The 22,271-nt window shown below is 43.9% G+C and overlaps 1 protein-coding gene across 4 annotated transcripts; it reads left to right on the top strand.

The window, feature by feature from the left end:
* The first annotated feature begins 1,500 nt into the window (after positions 1-1,500).
* On the top strand, positions 1,501-19,787 carry tbx19 (T-box transcription factor 19). Of its 4 annotated transcripts, none has more exons than XM_015361508.2 (8): positions 1,501-2,878; positions 6,728-6,992; positions 11,686-11,820; positions 13,708-13,769; positions 15,904-15,965; positions 16,311-16,451; positions 18,177-18,297; positions 18,887-19,787. In XM_015361508.2, the coding sequence occupies exons 1-8, from the start codon at positions 2,646-2,648 to the stop codon at positions 19,131-19,133; spliced, it is 1,266 nt and encodes a 421-aa protein (XP_015216994.1). In that variant the 5' UTR covers positions 1,501-2,645; the 3' UTR covers positions 19,134-19,787. The 4 variants fall into 4 exon arrangements, with proteins under 4 accessions (XP_015216994.1, XP_015216993.1, XP_015216992.1 ...); XM_015361507.2 differs by having other exon boundaries at positions 16,269-16,451; XM_015361506.2 differs by having other exon boundaries at positions 16,266-16,451.
* Positions 19,788-22,271: the final 2,484 nt, after the last annotated feature.

Below are 22,271 nucleotides of genomic sequence, written 5' to 3'. Positions count from 1 at the left end.
CATTACATGCATAAAATGGAGAGATACTTGTTTTTTGCTCAGAAGAAATGGATATTCCGCTTTTTCCCCATGGACTGTACAGGAAATACCGGCGTATGACGTTCAGTAGCGGAGAAAAAACAGAAGACAATATTTATGCTGCATAAGTAATAAGTTAATTTTCAAAACAATTTGCATCTTGTGTTAAGGGTTGATTAATCGTTGCATTCACTCTGTAGCAAATGACACATGAGAGAACTGTTTAAAATTGCCCTATGTGTACTACAGTAGCCGCCCAAACAGAACTGCGCACTGAATTGGACCGGCCTGGAAGGTCCGTAAAAACGCTCCAGCAGTACTGGAGATACGGAACGTATCACTTTCCCACATAGATTTCCTCCAAAAGAAGCTCTCCATCTAATAAATTTTAAAAAATATAAACACATTTCGTTGTAGCGCGTATTACAGAATCAATTAACTGACATTGAACTACGAATAAACCCCATCTGAAACTCCAAATGTTTCATAAAGAAGAGTGGGGGGAAATATAGATATTCTTTTTACATTATATTCTACTTTATTGTAATTCTACATAACTAAGTGTAGAGTGAGTACACATTTTGGCATAACCCGCTAGTATTTAAGATTTAAAAAGGGACATTTGATTTTAAAAAAAATCATCGTTTTTGTTTTCCCCCTTCTACTCAAAAACCTTTAGAAGTGCTGGATGCGCCTCCAGAGCCGTTGGGCTCGAAGCCTGGAGACTCTGTCCACGGTGCTGAAATCAAATCCGCTCGGGCCGTTCTTCACGAAGGCTGGCCAAGAGAGAACACACGGAGGAATACTTCCAAAATAAAGACCTTTTAGAACCGCTGATTTATTCCTCGATCTTTGACTAGCCTGAATCTGGAGAGCCACCGTTAGGTGTTAAGCAGAATACTGTGTCTTAAAATCATTACGAACAAAGCACAGTCATCTAAAGATGTACTAGTTTACAACGGGATGTTTGTATTGTAATTATCGGGGTTATTTGTGTCATCATAGCTATAATAATAAAGCAAAGCACGCTCAATTATTCTATACATTTTCTAAAAATATGAAATCTAAGCCATTTAAATCATTTTAATGTGGGAAAGAAATAGCTGTGCAATTATATAACGAAAGATATTAGCAGAACATTGTTTCTAAAACAGATAGAATGTGATAATTTCCTATTCTTTTCTAGAATCACTTTTCAGAAACAATTGGAAATGCTATTAAATCCATACATGACAGGTGTATAATAGATAAGTCGTATGTAATGTATGTACAGCAATAGTCGTAATTTAACTTAAAAATGACTCCTCAAAAATACGGATTCTAGTCCCCTAAAATAATTGCTTTTATTTTTACCCAGTTTCTCAATGTCATAGGAAATCGACGTTAAAATTACATCGCACGATTGTTCTTTATATGTATCTTTATATGTCCAGACAGTTTTGGAATTTCAACTAACAGCCTTTAAATGGCAATAAACGAAGTGCGCAACTACTGTAGATACAGAGACGTTAACTACGTTTGTATTGATCGTTGTTTTATTTCGACGTTCAATTTTAATACTGTATAGGCAGGGACAGGAAAACTACCTTTTTAGTCTTTAAACTGTTTTTTTTCTTCTTCTGTATCACCTTGACGTTGTCTCTCTGGAGCGTGTAGTGAGTTTCCCTTTCTAGAAGACTCCAATGTCTTAGGGCAGGAACATTTTTAAAGTGGTTTTGATGCTGAAACAGTCGGAATGGTTTATTCTGTTATAGGAATCGTTCGCTTACTGTTCCCCCATTTGCTAAGACTTCAGCTATGAACAACCGGCCTACAGTACTAATATTGAGAGCAAAACGAAATTCACAGCGGAAAAGAATGATTGACGGCGTAGCTCAAAAGAAAGAATTGCTCAACTTAAATTCCATTTACTGTATATACTCTATGGAGGGGAACATCCATTTACTGTAGAGAGCCGTTTGTTACTTTGAATATAAGAGCCCATCAAGGAAATGGTTACACCGACGATGCGCAATGTACCTGAGAAAATGTAGACATGTCACCGGTTTTAAATACAGACTTTATTCGACGTCGTGCGTGTAAAAATAGCCCTTTACCGCTACAGCCTTAAATGAAGCTGCCGTTGTGCCATACGTGCGCATTCCATTTAAAAGGGGGTAGCAATTATATGGCCCAACCTCGACGGGGGGAGAATGACATAAAGCAATGAATGCGATGTTCAATTGTCGCGTTTAATTAAGGGGAGAGAAAGCACAAGGCGGGCAGGTCTGAAATTTGTTCCGAAAGTAAGTTCCCTTAATTAAAATCGCCAATGGTGAAATTAGCCGTGAGCCATGTGACCGCACAGGTAATTGCGGAGCTTGTTTTTTTCTGAGTGAGATGGTGCCATATTCTCATAAGGTGACAGCGCATTTACATGGCCACAACCAGACTGAAATGCAACATACGGATATGTTTGAATGTTAGGTATATGTTTCATATGTTTTCTAATAGCTAACGCTGCGCCACGTTGTGACCACGCTGTGAGGCATTCAAACGAGGTTGGGAGAAGGTTGTGTTCGTTGGTGGTGGTTTGTTGAGTAGATTTCTAAGAAACCCATACAGGAGTGGGGAAGTTCGGGCGCCCAATGAAGGTCGAGGGCAGAAGGGGCGACGCGGACGGCGGAGCCGGGGCGGGCGTGAGGAGCGGCGGGGAGTGCTGCATCTCGCGGCTGCTCAGCGTGGTGGAGAGCGAGCTGCAGGCCGGCCGCGAGAAAGGGGACCCCACGGAGAAGCAGCTGAAGGTGACCCTGGAGGAGGCCGAGCTGTGGAGGAAATTCAAGGAGGTCACCAACGAGATGATCGTCACCAAGAACGGCAGGTCGGTACAGCCTCTCCTCCGGGTTTATGAATAATCTAAACACCCTAATCCGTTTTGAACTTCGCGGAAAGTCCTGCTGCCGCCTCGCATACCCCCTTACCTGCTTTAGAGAGCCGAAATTCAATCCGGAAATTTTCACAAAACGGGAGTACTGATTTTACCATAAAGCAAAAAATAAAAAAAAACCCAAACATGAACGTTTTTAAAGGACTCACTACAGAGAACCACATTACAACAGAAAAGTTTATCATATATATATAATATACAACTCGGCGAGATGCTGTTAAAGATCGAATAATGTCGGAAAAAGTATGCTGAAGCCTGAGCAATTATACTTCGATGCGTAGGAAATGTTTAGGTAATAAATACATATCATTTTACAAAACACAGGCATTGCTGTTATACAGTTTATATATTAGGCTCTCCCGTTCTATTAATATTGTTTTAGATTTCTGACGTTGAAAAGTGTTAATATAACTATTCGTCTATTGCATTTCGCAGTTTTCTACACGGAAATTACAACGTTACAACATTTAGTGTTTAAAAAATGTATAACACATTTGATACATGTCAATAAAAACCCGGTGTTCTAGTAACGGGGATAAAATCGTTCCCCTGTAGTCGATAACGGTTCCTCTTTAAAAGTAACATTTCCGCGATTATTTCCTAACTGCCATCGACGGGGTAACGGTTTGATATTAAACTCGAGTTACTCGGCTAACTGGCGAACAGTACCGTTAAGGTGATGTTAATGTCACGTTTCTGAAATGAGACCTCGGACCCAAATCTCGGCGCCTGCGAGCGCAGTTATTTCTACTGGCGCCGCACATTCCACATCCCGCGTGGATCGGTTTGCATCAAGATCAAAGTACTTCTTCCAAAAATATTTATCGTCGTCCAGGAAGTCATCAGTTAATACTATTAACCACCTATTTTTTTTACAACCAAATAACAAACTATTATTATAAATGGGAAAAAAACTAAACATAACGCATAGTGCATGGATTTTTTGTTACTAACGCATTAAAAAGAAAAATTAGAATGTCTTTTTTTTCTTTAAAAACATTGCAGTACATTGACAATCCGGAAAAAACTTTTTCTGTATTTACATTAAGAATCAATCGGATATACATAAACAATTACATAATCCAAGTTTACGCACATACAGTAGAGCTATGTAATTCGTAATTGTTGTGGCTTTCTCCTCATCCTTTTAGTGAACGAATGTGATTTTAAACCCCGGTGAATTATTTCTGTAATGTCACTTTTACATTATATGCATTATATGCACTATATGCATAGTTCTTGAGGAAGTGGGGTCAGTCGCTTGAAATAAGCGAATTCAAAATTGGTCTTCATACACTTCCTAGTTCACCCGGCTCACCTGGTGTGTGCCAAACCAAACCCAAACTTACTGTAGGAACGTGACAAAACACAGAACCAAACACGAGTGTTTGCGTGGACTCCAAGTCTCATGGAATTAACACGAACACACCGCTACGCTACTCTATTTAAAAGTAAAAAGTAGAAAAAATCAGTTATTTTAACTTCACGGAGGTAAGCGTTTTATGAATCTGTTCGTTCATGGTGCGCATTCACTCCAGGACAACCTTTGCAGTAATACAATGTGATTTTCAGAAGAGACTGAGAAAGGCAGACCATCCGTATCACCACATATACTACTGTAAGTATCGATATTTTTTATTTCATTATTTTTTTTATATCCAGTGCTCTTGAAATAACGGATAACTCAATCGCAAACGTTCTTGGTCACACCCGTAGAGTCGTATTCATATGAACTTTTACAAAGGATTTCTGTCATTCTGATTTTCCATGCTTTATTTATAGAATTGTTTTCTTGGAAAAATATATTTTACGGGTTTAAGACGTCACTTCACTGAAAAAGATGAACGAGATCGAGTGTGCCATTGTAGGTTTTGGTGTTAAATAATATAAGTGACTCACACAAGAAGAACAAAGAGAAAGGGATGATGAATATTGATGAATCCTAAAGGATACCAAAGCGCTTCACATACAGAACAGGAGGGGCCCACTTCAACCTCCGCTGAAGGGAAGATCCACCAGCACATCAGACCCGCAGACTCGAGACTGGACAGACCCTGAGTGGAACTTACCCTCGACTAACGGACTCTTTCTTGCAGCGCTATGGGATATTTAATGACAAAGTAGTCAGGACCCCGGCTTAACAACGCACCCGAAAGACCTCACCTCCTACAGCACATCGTCTATGATCTCCTCATTGGGACATTGATTTGTGAATTAGGAAAGATTGGAAGATGAAAGAGCGCCACCTACAGGTCCACCATCACTGCTTACTACAGTCACCTGGTTTTCCCTGGAGGTCTTCCAAAAATAACTTCGTCTTTTATTTCTCTTTATGCATACACACGCACGTATATATTCGCATAAACCCGTATTTGTGAAGATTATTAAAAGAAAATATAATAAAAGAAAATATTTAAAAGCTGATGTCTTGATATGAAGCAAGACTATAATCAGAACATGATTTTTTTTTTCAGTTTAACGACAGTTTTTGTTATTTAACATTACGCCTGAACTTGCCTAAACGGTATTCAGGCTCATATTAGACAACTATTAACACTATGGTCGATGTAACTGTATTTATCTAACACTAAAACGTCTTTCCAATATTCCCGGAATTTTCCGGTTAAATTGTAACAACGAACTAAAAATTTAAAACATACGTAATTTTGGCTGGACGTAAAGTGCTTCGAACTATTATTATTAATACTAATTGTACAGGATCTTTCTCCTAATCTCCGACAAAGCTAGACGTGACGTAATATGTGTGCGCGCAACACTAAAGTCAGAAGAGATGGGAGTCAACGTGTTTTGGTACATTAAGAGTTCTCCTTGGTAAGGAGGATGCCCAGTAAAAATAAAGGGGAGTTTATTTAAAAAATGCAAGGAAAGCGTCGAAACCTCCAGGCTTTGTAATACAATAAAACTATCCTATGCTTGCATGGTGGCGATATTATTACCCTGTTATCGCACTGCAGGGAGGGAGAAACCGAATTACAGTTGATAAATGTCACAACTGCTTATTTACCAGACTGAAAAAAAGATGGTATCACCTTTTGCAAATACTATGGGATTTTTTCAGCGCTTGGAAACTGGGAATTAAGAAATTCTATCTTGAAAGCATTTCTTGTTTTTCACCTGAATTCTGACTACTTACCATCGATTGGTTGGGCTATCTATTATTTAAATTGACTCCTGACTACATTTTGAGGTTGGTCGTGTTTATGAGTTAACAGAGCTGGTAGCATTAATTCATTTAATGGGTCTCTTTTAGCCAAATTGACCATAGCTGGTGTCAGTGGGTCAGGAACAGCAGGTAAGTGGGAAGCTCACATACATTTGCATGTTTCTGAACAGCATACTTTAAACTCTTTACTGGATTTCAACTAAAAAAGTACAGAGCATTACCTATTTTAAAGCCATTTTTCTCTCTATAAAAAGGTCTCTTATGTATAAAAGTGTCATTTTCACCTAACCAGACACCAAAAAAGAAACCTCCAACAATTCTTACATAGCTAGCCTACTGGAGACATGATGAAATCCTGCAGTATTCCAGGGATAAAGGACTTAACAAGACCTATTTCAGACCCGTACCCATTGAGAGAGACAAAGTGACAGTGATCAGTGAGGTAAGACTTGAACCATTTGAGAGCAGTGTCAGACTTGGCTGACGTGATAGCCTGCACTTCCCAAGACCCGGAGTGGCTCACAGTGTCCTGCAGGAGGAAGATGAGTGGTGAGCGATGAGGAGGGCTGATCTCTCCGGACTCTCTCTGTTGTTCCCAGGAGGATGTTCCCCGTGCTGAAGGTCAGCGTGTCAGGCCTGGACCCCAATGCCATGTACTCCTTCCTCCTGGATTTTGCCCCGGCAGATTCCCATCGTTGGAAGTACGTGAACGGGGAGTGGGTCCCCGCGGGCAAGCCGGAGACACACAGCCCCAGCTGCGTCTACATCCACCCTGACTCCCCCAACTTTGGAGCGCACTGGATGAAGGACCCTGTGTCCTTCAGCAAAGTCAAGCTCACCAACAAGCTCAACGGTGGAGGACAGGTACCCTTAGCCTGTCTCGGTCTCCTCATCTGCCTGTCCCTCTCCGTGCCTTTCCCTGTCAATTTCCAACTCTTCCGTTCTCCCAGGCCGTGTGTCCTGGCCTCCATTCTGGTGCCTGACTCTTCTTTGTCTCTTTGTTTCTTCCTCAAAGCAACAGAACAGACAAGTATTCCTGAACTGTAAGATTTAGATTTAGATTTAGATTAAGGTTTAGATTAAGGTTTAGATTAAGATTAAGATTAAGATTAAGATTAAGAAAGTAGGAGCATTAAGGAAAAAAAAATAGAAGTATCTTTAAAACAGTAAAAGAGAAGCTGTTTTCAAATGTCAGATCAAATAACACGACAACATGTGACGAACCTGAGAAGGAGTTTACAACATGAAGTGAAGCTTAGTTGATATATATTTGCAAATACAGTAACCAGTGTAAGATCTTGCTAAAAAAATCTGATCTGTTTTTAATGAAGGTGGTGGAAGCAGATCTTTTCAAAAACTGTTCTTGATAGTTTTTCTTTGACTTTCTATCTGGTGAAACAGTTATGGTCTGTTAGATGTGGATATATTTCCAAAAGTCTTGCATTTCTACAGTCCCATGTTACAAAGGAAGAGGTATTTTTCACAGCAGAAACAAAGAAGCTCTTTAGCCTGGAGATTTTTTCAGTTTTGTTACAAATGAGGGGTTACACAGATAGAGAAAAATAGAATATCAGGAACTGACATGAGCAGATTATTCAATAAGTAAAATAAATGAAAATGCTTGACGTGCAAATGATTTCTGCCAAGAATGTACTCCAAGCGATTGGTTTAATTAGAGGTACGTGAGTTCATTGTTGTCTGGCAAAGCTTTGGTGAAACGAATAATAATTCAGGCACACTTGGTTAAACAATTATTTATTAAAAATGACAAACACACACTCAACAACATGCTACATAAAAATGCAACACACAAGTTACACCATGTAAAAACGTACAAATAAAGTGTCCCTGAGGCCTAAACACCCAGAAGAACTCCAGATGCTGGTTGATTTGTTACTAAATATTCATACGCTTATTGCATATAATGCCTACAAACATGCCTGTCTGTAAACCTGGATGCCAAAAAATAAATGGCATCCGGGTTAAGATTAAGATTAGGTTAACTTTTCTCCCTATTCTAAAAAATGCACCCAATAACCAGGAGAGCCCATTTTAACTGTGTAAGGCCATTTCCTTACACAGGAAATCAGAATTTCTTAAAAACCACAGAATAGCTAAGTTTCAAATACTTAGCTCCAATCTGGTCTTCGTGGGTGATCTGGAACAAGAAGGTCTCACCTCTCATAACTTTCCTGTGATCTTGTCTGTTCTTCTCCCTGTTATCCCACCATCCTTTTATATGGTGTCTTTCTGGACTGTCGACTGACGCTTAATCATTTACCCAGAACGTCCTTGACTAAGGTAAACCAAGATGAACTTTATGATTGCGTCGATCACTGAATCTGGACCCCCTGCATCTCAGCCAAACATCCCCCTGCTTTGAAGCTGGAAATGTTGACACTAGCCAGGTGTTACCCGTTGTATCTAGATTCTTAGAGACACTTCCACAGTTGCCTATACAGGTAACGGTGTTGTTGATGAGATCAGGGGACGGTGGAGATCATCGATGTTGTTCATCGATACAAGACTGTGGATCACTCACAATCCCAGGAATGGGAGAGGAGCTGGGAGTGTGTAGGAAAACGACGGGCAGCACAGTCCCCCATGCCTCCCTGCCCAGCTCACACTGCAGCTCCTGAGACGCCCCCAGGCACTAGAGTCTTGGAGAACTAGCAAGGCTTTTAGAAACCCTGACTCGTCTGTAATCACAGGCTCAGCCATGGGGAAATATCAAGTGCGCATTTATACAATTAGTGGGACCCTCTCAGGCCACTTCACCCCCGGAGACCCTTTGTTCCCAGGGGACTGTATGTAAACAGGAATAAACAGCTCTTAATTGGCACTTTTGGGATTTAATGGACTTCCTGATGTTAAAAAAGAGAGAGATGTACTTTAGGTAGTCATCCAGGCTTTCAGAGGCTGCGTTATGTGGCTTGCGTGCTCCATTCAAGTATGACTTCAGAGCAGAATTGTTGTTGGTATTTATGTGTACTGATGTCCCCCCCCTCCCTCCTCCCCCAGCTCTGTTCTCTTTTCTTTGGCATTAAATGCAGTGTTGGCAACACTGTGGGACCAGGAGTGAGAACCAGCCCTAAATGAAATAATTGCCATGGTTAGTTGTACATTATGATAATTACCTGTTTTCTTTTTTTAAATGTGAAGTCAATTTAGACCTCCGTCCTTAGATGTTTCAAAAAAAAAAAAGGCAAAAAAAATAATCTCCTGATGGGTATCCGGTCCTTTTCAGTGATTTTCATGTTAAAGGTGAAGTAAAGCTCTCAATTAGAATGGAAAATTGTTTGTTTTTTCAGGCGTTTTATATAATAATTGTTAAATTGGGGAGAGAGTCCAGAGAAGGGTATGCGCTCTCCGAGCGGCGCTGTGCTGCTGGTTCCCTCTGGTGTCCCTGGTGGTGAAATAGAGAACTGCACGGCACGATGGAGACAGTCCCGGGCGTTCCTGAAGGTGCCCCAGGATAGCGACTATCAGCCCTCACCAGGGGACACTTCTAGGATTCCTCCTCTTTGGTCAAGCCGAGTTCTTAATCACGGGCTGGTTGATTTCAGTTTTGCCATTTACGGTGCATTTTTAAACCGACTTTCAGCTCTAAAACTCTTCTTACCTGTTATTTTACAAAAAGGTAATTTTATAAAATTGCCCTCATTGGGGTGTGTTTGTCTAAACCGTCACCATTTGTACTATCACAAACATGAAAAAAAAGTACGATTGTCTTTCCAGCCTGTATATATTAATCAAAAACTGATCTCCTGAAAAAAAGAGTACACAAGCTAGGAGAAGCTGTATAAAGTCCTCTGGACTGAAGTTATTTAAGCATTACCCTCGAAGTGGGGTGTGTTACGCCACCTCCTAGGCTTCCCAAAACTTAAAGTGCAGGGAAGATGTGCCCGTTGTGGTTAACGTTGAGCTGCAATACAAAATAAAAAAAGGAACAGTGCTTGTGCCTTTATAAAAAAAAACAGAGTAGTAGTTTATTTAACACTTTCAGGTACAACATTAGTCACGTACATGAAGAAAAAGAAAAAAACAATTTAGAGTACAAGAAACACAAAAAGCCTCATGCGGAAGCTTTTTCAAGACTCCAGTACGGCATGGTGCTCCTCAAGTCTCTGTAGATCTCTCTTAGTATAGATCAGCTGCAGTTCCATAGCTGATGTAAATTAAGACATCACCTCTGGCAAATACCTAACCTAATGAGAAAAGCAGGCTACACTCCCAGCAGATAAGGGGTTAAAGACGACCAACAGTACATGTAAGAGGTGTTTGAGAAATTCAGAACAGGGTGTAGAAACACTTTAACCAGAAGTCTAAACAAACAAGCAGATCAATATCCATCAGCCCTGGAGATGCAGGGCTGAGCTGAGTCGAAGCTGACAGTGGGCTCCCCTGGGGCCAAGACCCCCCAAACTAGTTACTAGAGATGCTATTCTTCAGATTGCTTTGGGAACATCGAGAAGAGAAACCAGTCTCTGCTCATGGCAATTTCCACGGACAGTGGGGCAGAAAAAATGAACCTCTGTTATGGCCCTAAAAAAGACAGCCGGCTTTCTGAAAATATCTGGATACTGTATTTTTCTAAATTCTAAAAAAACCCGAGAGAGTACACATAGCTTTTAGAATTACAGTGCAAGAAAAGCGTTTTAGATGTGCAGTTTTTTATAAGAACTGTAAGGTGAAATATTACGCTGTTGTTGTAACGACAGTCCAGGGTCCAAGTGCCGGGAGATCCATCCAAGACAGGTTAAAATCTGGAACAGGATCCAGAACAGGAACGGGGAACCAGGAAGATATAAAAAGGATAATGAGGCCAGGCGCTCCGAACCCCAGACTCAGACGATAAGGACGCCTTGATGAAGCCTATGCTGTTGGGTCTCTCCTGGACCTGCTGGTAGACGGGCTTCCAGGCGTCCATCTCCCAATGTTGAGCCAGGAATAGCGGGAGCGCCAGGCTTAAATAATAACAGGCAAAACAAGGGGCAGGTGCACGTAATAAACTAAAATATGAAAGGGTCGGTGCGCCCTTAAGAGGAGGGATGACGATCGTGACAGTTGCTGTGTTCTGTCATCTGATTTATTTAGTCAATGTAGCTGGAATGAAAACCACCAGGCAAAGGACTCCCCCAGGACTGGAGCTGGGGATCACTGTTCTGGGGTGTGACAGCAAAGCCATGTGGGAGATACGAGCACTGTTTCCTGTTCTTAAAGCAGTATCACTCAGACATCACAGGGCTGGCAAACTGTTTGAAAACTGCTTTGTTTCCATGGGCCCCAGACGTGGTGGGGTTCTTTGAAACAGGGGGTGTTTTTTCAATCAGAATTACCATCGAAGGCTTGCCAGATTTAAGGACAGCGTGTTTTAAGTAGCCCGCCCTGTGCTATTCTCTGTATGTCTCTGGCGGCTGCCAAATCTATACCCCAGGTCTTTAAGTTGGCCACCTTTAAGAGGAGACAGAACTCCCCAATCCATCTGTCAAGGAAGGAGGGGACAGGGCCACTTCTGAAGGAGGAAAGGTGATCTGGGTCCTCGTTTTTTTTTCAGATCATGCTGAATTCCCTGCACAAGTACGAGCCTCAGATCCACATTGTGCGCGTGGGGAGCAGTCACCGGATGGTGACCAACATCTCTTTTGCAGAAACGCAGTTCATCGCAGTGACAGCGTACCAGAACGAGGAGGTCAGTCTGCTCGCATCCCCGATTTCCACTAGAGCACTCCCACTGATGCCTCATTCCCTCGCTTCGCTCAAGATTTTAATTAAGCATATTGGCGCTCCTTCCCTGCTGTGTACAAAATCTGAAATGTGATTACCAAGGTTTTATTTCCCTCCAATCTCGTGGGCTTCCATATCCCATTTGTCCAGTTACGAGCCCTGGCAGACCAGGAAGTCATGTGTAATATCCCAAGTTCTCTCTGCTTCACAAGACGGTAGTCAAGAGATGTTTGAGCAAGATGGAAATTTTTCAAAATGGCAGTCCAGAACATGGAGATTCTCAAGGAGCTGGGGACGATCAAGAAAAATGTTGAAGTGGGATGTGTTATGTGAATCTCCAATAATTGCTGAAGTTGGTTCAGCAGTGAAGGTGCTATGGGTTTATTGGATAATTAATGGAGTGGTAAGTGAAATCAGAATAAGAAGAGTTCTGGGAAAAGAGCAACTACACATGCTCTTGCGCCTCAATGTCTAAGCCCAGAGGTTTGACTCCTCAGGGCTTAAATAGTGAATGAGGCGCCCTTTATGAGGTAGATAAGCCCGGCCTGATCTCGTATAATAACAGATAATGGCTTGACTGTCCTCCTTGTGAAAAACTGTCAGCAAAGTACTATACATGTCTTAATAATGTAGAGACAGCAGTGTACCCCGACAGGGAAGATGAGGACTGTTGTATACATGTCTGATGTACATGTATACATGATTTATACAAAACCATGTCAAATGATTTTGCTAGGGCCCTGGGTTCAAATCCTGATCTTGGTTGTTGTCTGTGTGGAGTCTGTATGTTCTCCCCAGGTTTTGCGTGAGTTTACTTCCACAGTCCAAAAGCCTGCTTGGTTAATTGTCTTATGGAAAATTTGGCCCTGGTGTGAGTGTGTGTTCGTATCTGTGCGTGTCTGCCTGTAATGGACTGGTATCCATCCTGTGTGTATCCTGTCTCCTGCCCGTTCTTGCCAGGATAGGCGCCTGCTCCCCCTTTGACCCTAAATTGGAAGAAGTGGTTAGAAAATGGATGGATATAGTCTTGTGTTCTTGAAAGTTTCGTTTTTTTTATTTGGTCAATAGACCTACTTTAATAGATGATCTTGAATATTATATTATATAATATATATATAATATAATATATATGAAAATTATATTACTAGAAGGAAAATAATATTTAGTGCTTGTTTAGTTTTAAGAATTGCTGGATGTTCACCCTTGCTCTCCCCAGGTAACCAGAAAGGTAAATGGTCTGGAAGTACTTCCAGCAGCTACGGCATATTACCTTGCAACTCACAACTGGCAGCCCACTGAAGCTGAGCAGGTGTGAGCCTGGTCAGTACCTGGATGGGAGACTCCTGGGTAAACTAAGGTTGCTGCTGGAAGAGATGTTAGTGGGGCCAGCAGGGGGTGCTCACACTGTAGTCCATGTGGATCCTAATTCCCCAGTATAGTGACAGGGACACTATACTATAAACAGGCACTGTCCTTCGGATGAGACGTAAAACTGAGGTCCTGACTCTCTGCGGTCATAAAAAATCCCAGCGTGTTTCTTGGACAGAGTAGGAGTATAACCCGGGCTTCCTGGCCAAATTTCCCATTGGCCCTTACCAATCATGGCCTCCTAATAATCTCTCTCTAAGAATTGGCTTCATTACTCTGCTCTCCTCCCCACTGATAGCTGATGTGTGGTGAGTGTTCTGGTGCACTATGGCTGCCGTCGTATCATCCAGGTGGATGCTGCAGATTGGTGGTGGTAGAGGGGAGTCCCCATTACCTGTAAAGCGTTTTCAGTGGAGTGTCCAGAAAAGCACTGTGTAAGCAATTATTATTATTATTATTAACTATACATTCTGTTTTGTTGAAGATCACAGCGCTGAAGATCAAGTACAATCCATTTGCGAAAGCATTCCTGGATGCCAAAGACAGGTAAGATAGCTCTGATCAGTTCACTGAGCCCAGCTGAAATTTGGCTTGGCGTGCTTGTTTTTTGGACTCTCGTCATCATCGTTATTGAGAGATAGACAATATAGTATAGTATAGACAATTGAGAGATAGACCTGTGGGGAAAAGCCAAACTGATTCCTATAAGCCTTGTTAGGCTGTTGTTGACCTGAAGCACTGAACTGTGGTCCTGGAGTTGGAGGTGGAGTTGGTAATCCTTGTTTTTTGACTTTTATTTGTTTCACTGTAGTTGCTGAAACAGGTATTGAGTTGAATGTCACAGATTTTGGGCATTTAAGAAGTGAGACGTAATTCTCTCCTCTTGGTGGAGGACAAGTTTAGTGATGGCTCACAGATTCTCTAGAGGGCTGACCTGGGTCTGTCTGAGTCCACACTATAGGGTTTTCAGAAACACTTTCATGTTCCTCCTACTTCTCTTTACAACGGCTTTCCGGTTGCAATGTCAGATTCCATATCTTGGTGCTACTGGACTACCAAGGGGACCAAACCAGCATACCACTAGACCGCAGTCAGGCCCTGTGTTCTGACTGGAGCACTGAGATCTGCTTCATCAAGCCGATTGGCAGTGTCATCATTGATGGGCTCTGAGTCCCGGGTCTGACTGTTCTCTATGCTGCCCCCTAGAGGTGAAACTATTTGAAAACTAATCTCTTGAAGTTAAACCTGATCCCAGAGGCCTAAGATTAATCCTAACTTTTTCACTCACTTTTATGTTGCCACTTCTCGTCTCTTCAGCAGCAATGAAACTCCTTAGTGCTGTGCAACACCCTGGCATTGTTTTTCTGTGGTTTTATTGCTGTTTTATGCCGCTGTTAACTGCACCCTTTTTCATCTGGGCCAGCTGTGATTGTAAGTTGCTGTGTATTATAGCATCTAGCTCCAGAAGCCACATCAGTTCATACCTGGCAACCCACTGCAGCTAAGCAGGTGTGAGCCTGGTCAGTACCTGGATGGGAAAACTAAGGTTGCTGCTGGAAGAGGTGTTAGTGGGGCCAGAAGGGGGCACTCACCCTGGGGTTTGTGTGGGTCCTTATTCCCCGTGATAGTGATGGGACACTATACTGTTGCAATGTTCCGTGGGAAGCGAAGAGCAATGCAAGGCACAGAAAGTTGTCATGGCCATCCACTGCAACCAAGGAAGTCTCCAGTCGTGACGACTGCTCGTACCACTGGACCCGGGATTCTGAGGTCGACAGAGTGGGACTGCCCCAGTGCAACGGCTTTCCCACTTCAAGAAGCTCTCCGCACAGGTTTCTTCGTGCAGCTCATCTGTTTTGGAAGATAGCACAACCGTCATCGACGGACAACCATCATCATTATAGCGTCTGCCACACGAAGAAAGTGTAAAGGCAAAGGAGTTCAGATGATCCGCCTGCACGAAAGCAAGCAAAGAAGAGAGCTCCGTCGTTGATATCATGCAGAGGGTCAGCACGAGCAAACTGGTGCAAACGCACAAGTGCCCACAGCGATCGGCTCCTCATTATTAACCATTTGAAGCTGACAGGGTCGTTAAGAAGCTCGTTGGTGCTGAAGTGTGAAGTGTTTCAAATTTGGAGCTCCATCAGCTAGAGTGTCAAACGCAACACTAGACAAGACTGGAAGTGTGCTCTCCTCTCGTAGGGTACGGTTTTGCAGAGACGTGCTAATACTGGGTTCAATTATGATCATTAGCCTATTAGCACAAGACACCAAGTACCTTCCCAGCAGGCTGTTTTCTGGCTGTCAGAGCTGCCTCTCGATTTGAGGCAGTGTCTGGACTGCGTTGGTGGAAATTGATTTGCTTTACAGAAGAATATTAAATTCTTACATAACCATTTTGCTGATCATTGCTTAACTGTTTACTTTGATAGGTTTATTGTGACCTGCAGCTGAACTGTTGAATGAACTGGATTCACCTCCCTAGTGTGTGCCCTCAGCACCTTTGCAGCAGAGTTAGGGTTAGTTTAGGGGTTAGGTAACCCTAACCCTTAAACAGCTGGGAGACCTGCAGTGTTAGTGGTACAGTAACTAACACTGGGTTTACCACCTTGCTCTGTAACATTTACAATCGAGAACACTTCCCACAGTGTGTTCATACAGTTTTCCCTCCACCCTGCAGGAACCCTCCCAAGAACCTGCTAGAGGGCTCTTCTGAGAGTCAGCACATGGGGATATCTCACTGTGAGTCTGTTGTGTGTCTGAGAGTCAGCACATGGGGATATCTCACTGTGAGTCTGTTGTGTGTCTGAGAGTCAGCACATGGGGATATCTCACTGTGAGTCTGTTGTGTGTCTGAGAGTCAGCACATGGGGATATCTCACTGTGAGTCTGACTTTGTGTGTTTCTGAGTCTAAGCCTGCATGTGTTTCTGTTTGTGACTGTGTGTGTGAATTCTGAGAGTCAGCACATGGGAATATTGCAAATAATGTGATCTGTTTGCACTGCTAATGTCTGAGCATGTGTATGCACATATTCTGTAAGTAGGCGGCTGGTTGATCTCGAACCCAGATGCCCTATGTACCTCAGGGAGCAGCAACTACCAGTACAGTGGGAGCCTGCCACTGGCCCCACCTCACCCTCCTCACAGCTACGAACGCTATTCCACTCTCCGTAGTCACCGAAGCACGCCGTACCCCACACCATACATCCACCGCAGCCCCAGCACAGGTAACATCAGCACGGAGCAGGGCTGAGAGTGTGGGTGTGTCACTCGAGTGGGACAGCTGAGAGTGTGGGTGTGTCACAGCACTGGGACAGGGCAGGAGGCAGGACTGAGAGGAGTGTAGGAGTGCCACAGCAGTGGGACAGGGCAGGGGGCAGGGCTGAGATGAGTGTAGGAGTGCCCCAGCAGTGGGACAGGGCAGGGGTCGGGGCTGAGAGGAGTGTAGGAGTGCCCCAGCAGTGGGACAGGGCAGGGGGCGGGGCTGAGATGAGTGTCCCAGCACTGGTACATGACAGGGGTCGGGGCTGAGAGGAGTGTAGGAGTGCCACAGCAGTGGGACAGGGCAGGAGGCAGGACTGAGAGGAGTGTAGGAGTGCCACAGCAGTGGGACGGGGCAGGTGGCGGGGCTGAGAGGAGTGTAGGAGTGCCCCAGCAGTGGGACGGGGCAGGTGGCGGGGCTGAGAGGAGTGTAGGAGTGCCCCAGCAGTGGGACAGGGCAGGGGGTGGGGCTGAGAGGAGTGTCCCAGCACTGGTACATGACAGGGGTCGGGGCTGAGAGGAGTGTAGGAGTGCCCCAGCAGTGGGACAGGGCAGGGGTCGGGGCTGAGAGGAGTGTAGGAGTGCCCCAGCAGTGGGACAGGGCAGGGGGCGGGGCTGAGATGAGTGTCCCAGCACTGGTACATGACAGGGGTCGGGGCTGAGATGAGTGTCCCAGCACTGGTACATGACAGGGGTTGGGGCTGAGAGGAGTGTAGGAGTGCCCCAGCAGTGGGACAGGGCAGGGGGCGGGGCTGAGATGAGTGTCCCAGCACTGGTACGTGACAGGGGTCGGGGCTGAGAGGAGTGTAGGAGTGCCCCAGCAGTGGGACAGGGCAGGGGTCGGGGCTGAGAGGAGTGTAGGAGTGCCCCAGCAGTGGGACAGGGCAGGGGGCGGGGCTGAGAGGAGTGTAGGAGTGTCCCAGCAGTGGGACAGGGCAGGGGGTGGGGCTGAGAGGAGTGTAGGAGTGCCCCAGCAGTGGGACAGGGCAGGGGGTGGGGCTGAGAGGAGTGTAGGAGTTCCCCAGCACTGGGACAGGGCAGGGGCGGGGCTGAGAGGAGTGTGGGAGTGTCACAGGAGTGGGACAGGGTAGAGGGTAGGGTTGTGAATAGTGGGGAGACACTGTATTTTATTCATTCCATGAAGAATTCTCAAAAATGAATCTTAGTCTGCAGTATACCTTTATCTGGTTTTATGATCTTTCCACTGAAATGATTTTGAGCGATAAGAATGCAAATTAAAGGTTATTGCTCTGAACTTCCAAAAAAATCTCAGTGGTGTTGCAATAGTGCAGTAGTGTTCCATGCCTCTTTGTATTTCACAATATTTATTCTAAATGTCCAGTGTCAGCCAAACTTAAGAAGGAAAAGTAACTGCAGCCCTCAACAAAGGTATTAACTTTCAACTAAGATGCTGATGTCACCTTCAGCTAAGGTCTTGCTGTCTGATGCAAAAAAAAATATTGAACTAAAAAAAGCTTAGTTGTACAAACATTACATATTGCAGCATGATACAGCAAAAGATTTCCAGTGAAACAAAAGTGTGTCATGTATGATAGTGTGCACAGCTTCAATAGATGTCAGCCAGCTCTCTGGCACGGGTGTCTGTGCTGTAAGTCATGTTTAACCTGTAACAACCAGCCCATGCCACCTCTCTCCTCTCCCCGTGCTGTGGTGTGGTGCGGCTCTGTCAGAAAGCAGCTCCAATGGCCTGCAGGTGTTCTCTGGACACGAGAGCTGGACGCCCCTGTCTACGCCCACCCACCCTGGCATGCTGCCTGTCTCCCCTGCACCTCCTGCCCCAGGCAATAGCAGGTCAGCTCCAGGACAGGGTCACGGGGGGGCGGCTGGGATCATGTAGCTTGGATCAAATATAGAGGTGTCATTCCTGGGACTGTGCCTTCTAGAGTTGGAGTTGGCAGTCGTGTAGTGGGTGACATGATAGCTGAAGACTATAAATTATTAGGGAACGAGACCTTTCACCAGTGTACTGTACTTCCATGCTGTAATCACGGAAAGGAGAATGACGTTAGCAAACCACACAGACTGTTGATGCATTCCTGAAGCTAACAGGCCTGGGAAATGTGATCAGGTCAGACAGCCTCACGGGTTTGCAGACAGCAGACAGTCAAATAAAAAAAAAAAAAACACCAAAAAGAAAGACAGTTCAAGGCACAAGAAACTATCAAAAGACCGATAAAGAGGAACAGATAGCACATTTCATGATCTTGTGAGGAGGTCCCTTGTTCGCACTGACATCTCCGAAATGCCATGGATCCTAACCTACATGAGCCAAGTGAGAATGGGAGGGGGTTATAATACATGTTATCTGGGTTTGGGTTTATGGAATTGCCAGACTGATCCTCACTATATATTTTATTCTTTTCCTCTCTGCGTTTACAAGTCAGTACCCTTGTCTGTGGACTGTGAGCAGCTGCAGTGTTAGCTCCTCCGGTACAGCAGGGGGCAGTGTGGGCTGTGCACAGGGACAGATGCTGCGTCCGGCTGGCTGCTCCACTGCTACTTCCTCCTGCTCTGCAGTGAGCGTGCCGGGCCCAGGAGCAGTTACCGTGGAAACTGGAGGGGAGCAGCACACCCACATCAGACTGGGCGGGGCGAGCTGGGCTGCGGTCTCCGCCCACTCCTTCTGAGAACGCCTTAACCTTGGACAGGACTTGGACTGGACCAGGCCTTAAGGCCTATCACAGGTCCGGTCTCCTTCGGAGAAACTCGTTGATCTCGTTTCGTTTTCGTCTTTACAAGGAATAAAGAAAGATGGCTTCACTTATTGCTCCACACTACATTCGTCCCGAGGAGTGCAAAATAAATGACAGAGTAGATTCTGTGCCAGTATTAGATAAGGCTATTCATTTGTTTTTCCACAAGAGTTCAACTGCGGGAGAGAACCCTGAATGGCTGAGGCCTTTTGTGGGGGCTTAAACGTGAAACATTCATAACTTCACACTTATGCTGAAAATAAGATAAATTTGTGTTTCGGAGAGAAAAATGAGGGAAAAAAAGTTCTTGGAAACAGGAAGAAGCCAGAGGCCTTTTCAACATTCTCTCCTTTTTGCTCAAGAAAAGAAACCGCCTGTGCAATTAACACTTGATGTGTGTGTGTGCTCACGAGCCATTGGCACACAAACCCTAGGTTTAACAGAAAGATTGTGAAAATGGTTTTGAATGATGCTTGTTGAGCCGTCTTTTGTTTTAATGGGCTGTAAATAGATTATGGTTTCCTCTTAGTAGAAAATGTCTGTGAACTCTTAACCTGGTCTGCTGTAAATAAGAAATAAAATTATCATGTTTCCCTCTAAAGTGTCCGTGTCGGTAAAACCACTGTTCTGTCAGGGACAGCAATGACCTGCAGCCAGCGCTCTTCACAGGCTCCTGACCTGGGGGCTCAGGGCTGCGGGCTGTGCCCTGTGTTCTTCTTGTGGGTCTTTTTCACTGACACACTTGTGGTGGTGAGGTGGTTGGTACTGCTGGCTTCGAGTTCTAAGGCCCCGGTTTCAATTCCAGCCTCGTTTAGCCCTGTCTGTTCATTCACCCGGTGCTCCGGATTTAACTGCAACTCTGTTTTCAGATTTCGGGGCTAGTAAGAATCCAGCACTGGTGAGCTCATTTTAAACCGCAATAAAAGCCAAATGGTTACAAACAGTTACTTGTAAAACTTCCCATTTACTGTACGTCACAAAATAGATTCAGTCTCAGGTACGCGCAGCGCTATGTTCAGGGATTCAGAACGAAAGCCACGAAACTTCGGGTGACGTGTTGCAACCCGATGACGTGCTCGTGAATACATTGCTTTTTATCCAATAGTGACGTTTCTCTCGACTTTGAGACGGCTTTGCCACCAAATACTATTTGTTAACTCTGCATGTGATCACGTTAGGACATTTCGCTTTATTCGCTTGTACATCACATGACATTGGTCATTGCAGTGAATAGTGAGCAGGAAGGGCCACATCACGTCGCCGTTCGTGAGGAACTGGAATGCAAGTTTACAGGCGATTTACAGTAATTTCACCAAGATCACGATTTTGTACTTAATCCGAAATTAATATTTGTTTCCTATAACGTCAATGAATTTATTTTGATACCGAGATTTAATAACCGGTGTGAGAAATTGGGACTGCAGTTCCCCTTTAATCCCTCCCCCCGGAAAAGGGTGTCGCCTAGTTTCTCTTGCCCCTACACCCCACTTTTGAGCGTGGGACTACATGGCCAGGCAGCTCATCGATAGAGCTGGGACTGACAGCAGATGTGGGAGAGGACGCCATGTTCGATTTCGTACATGTTCTCCTGAAACGACATGGAAGCTGAAAACAGGCTCTTTTACCTTAGCAGTGAACTAAGACCTTCTCTCCTGGTCGTCCAATAACCCCCTCTAAGTATTAGCTTACATGAAGCACATAATATTTCTCGTGTGCTCCCTCGGAGCTTTACAAAACTGTTGGTAATGAACCCTGTGCTGCCACAATCTTTAAAGAAGGCCACGCAGACACCTAATGTCTAAATGCAATCATGCAATTAAAATATTATCGGGAGGATGAGATATGGTGGTGGGGGACGATGTTTGTTTTTTTTCCGGGAGAGGGGAATGGTCAAACCAAATTGATGTATCATGGACCATTACTTCAAAATTCACGGTTAGCAATTATCTAATTAAACCCCCTTCTGAAGAGTTTTGGGCGCCACTTCTACCGCATGTGCAAGCCACTGGCAACCTGATAGTAGCCCATCGGTGAGAAAATGGATTTTCCACCCAGAATGAGCGAACGAAATAACACTTTTATTTTCACTATGCAATATGAAATTTTAAAAAAGCAGGCAATTATATCTCCATAATATTTTTAGCATCTTAAAAAAGTAATTGTAATCACATTCACGGTAAGTGTCATTCTGTTGTTTTCACACGTGGATAATAAAACACGAGCTCTCAGCCGCCAAATCAGTATTTGGCAAGCGGATGCAAGTACATAACCGACTCCACAGTACCTCCAGTTCTGTACTGATTCCAATGGTTTTAATGGGAGAATTATCATCTGAGGTTGCAGGGGTCTCTGGCACTTGGACATGGTTTCTGGATTTTGTTGGGGTTTATTTCAAGAGAGTGACAGGGACCGACTCAATGGTTTACTGCGCCTAAAATACGAATCCCGTCTCCGGTTCCTGCTGTATTCGTCTCATCAGGCCGGTATTTCATTAGTCAATGAAACAATGGTAAAACATACCAAAAACGAAATCGGTAGGCAGAACGTAGCAACAGCATCATTTGTTACTTGGTATTGTTAAAAAAAAATCAACTATTATCTGCACTTGTAAACGTTTTGTGTGCTCTCCCAAGTGTTTTAGTAGTTATAATACTGTATCCAGATAATACACAGTCAGAAAACAAACGTTAATTTTAAATATATTTTGGAGATATGGCTTTTAGAGGAAAAAAAACGATTTTTACAGTCAATGGAGAGAAAACGAGCAGTTACAGTATATAAATATTGCTTGATAAATCCGATATTTATTCCTCAGAAAAAAACACCTGCTGTTTATTTTGGGATTATGTGCGCAGTGCAAAATATATTATAATATATATAAGAGGATGAACTATGCTTTATGTTTCTGCTTTTAGGGAGTATAAACTATCCCCTCTGAAAAAATACATTTAGCGGAATGTAAAGATAGTGTTAACAATCGTTGTGGAGGATTAGAATTCTCTCATAAAACACTTAACTATCCCAACATGTAGGATGGATCAGCTACATGAAAGGCTTTAGAGACAAGTGCTA

The sequence above is a fragment of the Lepisosteus oculatus genome, chromosome 13 (genome assembly GCF_040954835.1).
Source record: "Lepisosteus oculatus isolate fLepOcu1 chromosome 13, fLepOcu1.hap2, whole genome shotgun sequence".
NCBI classification, from domain to species: Eukaryota; Metazoa; Chordata; class Actinopteri; order Semionotiformes; family Lepisosteidae; genus Lepisosteus; species Lepisosteus oculatus.
Note: the sequence above shows the minus strand (reverse complement) of the source record. Positions and strands in the feature narration are given on the sequence as shown.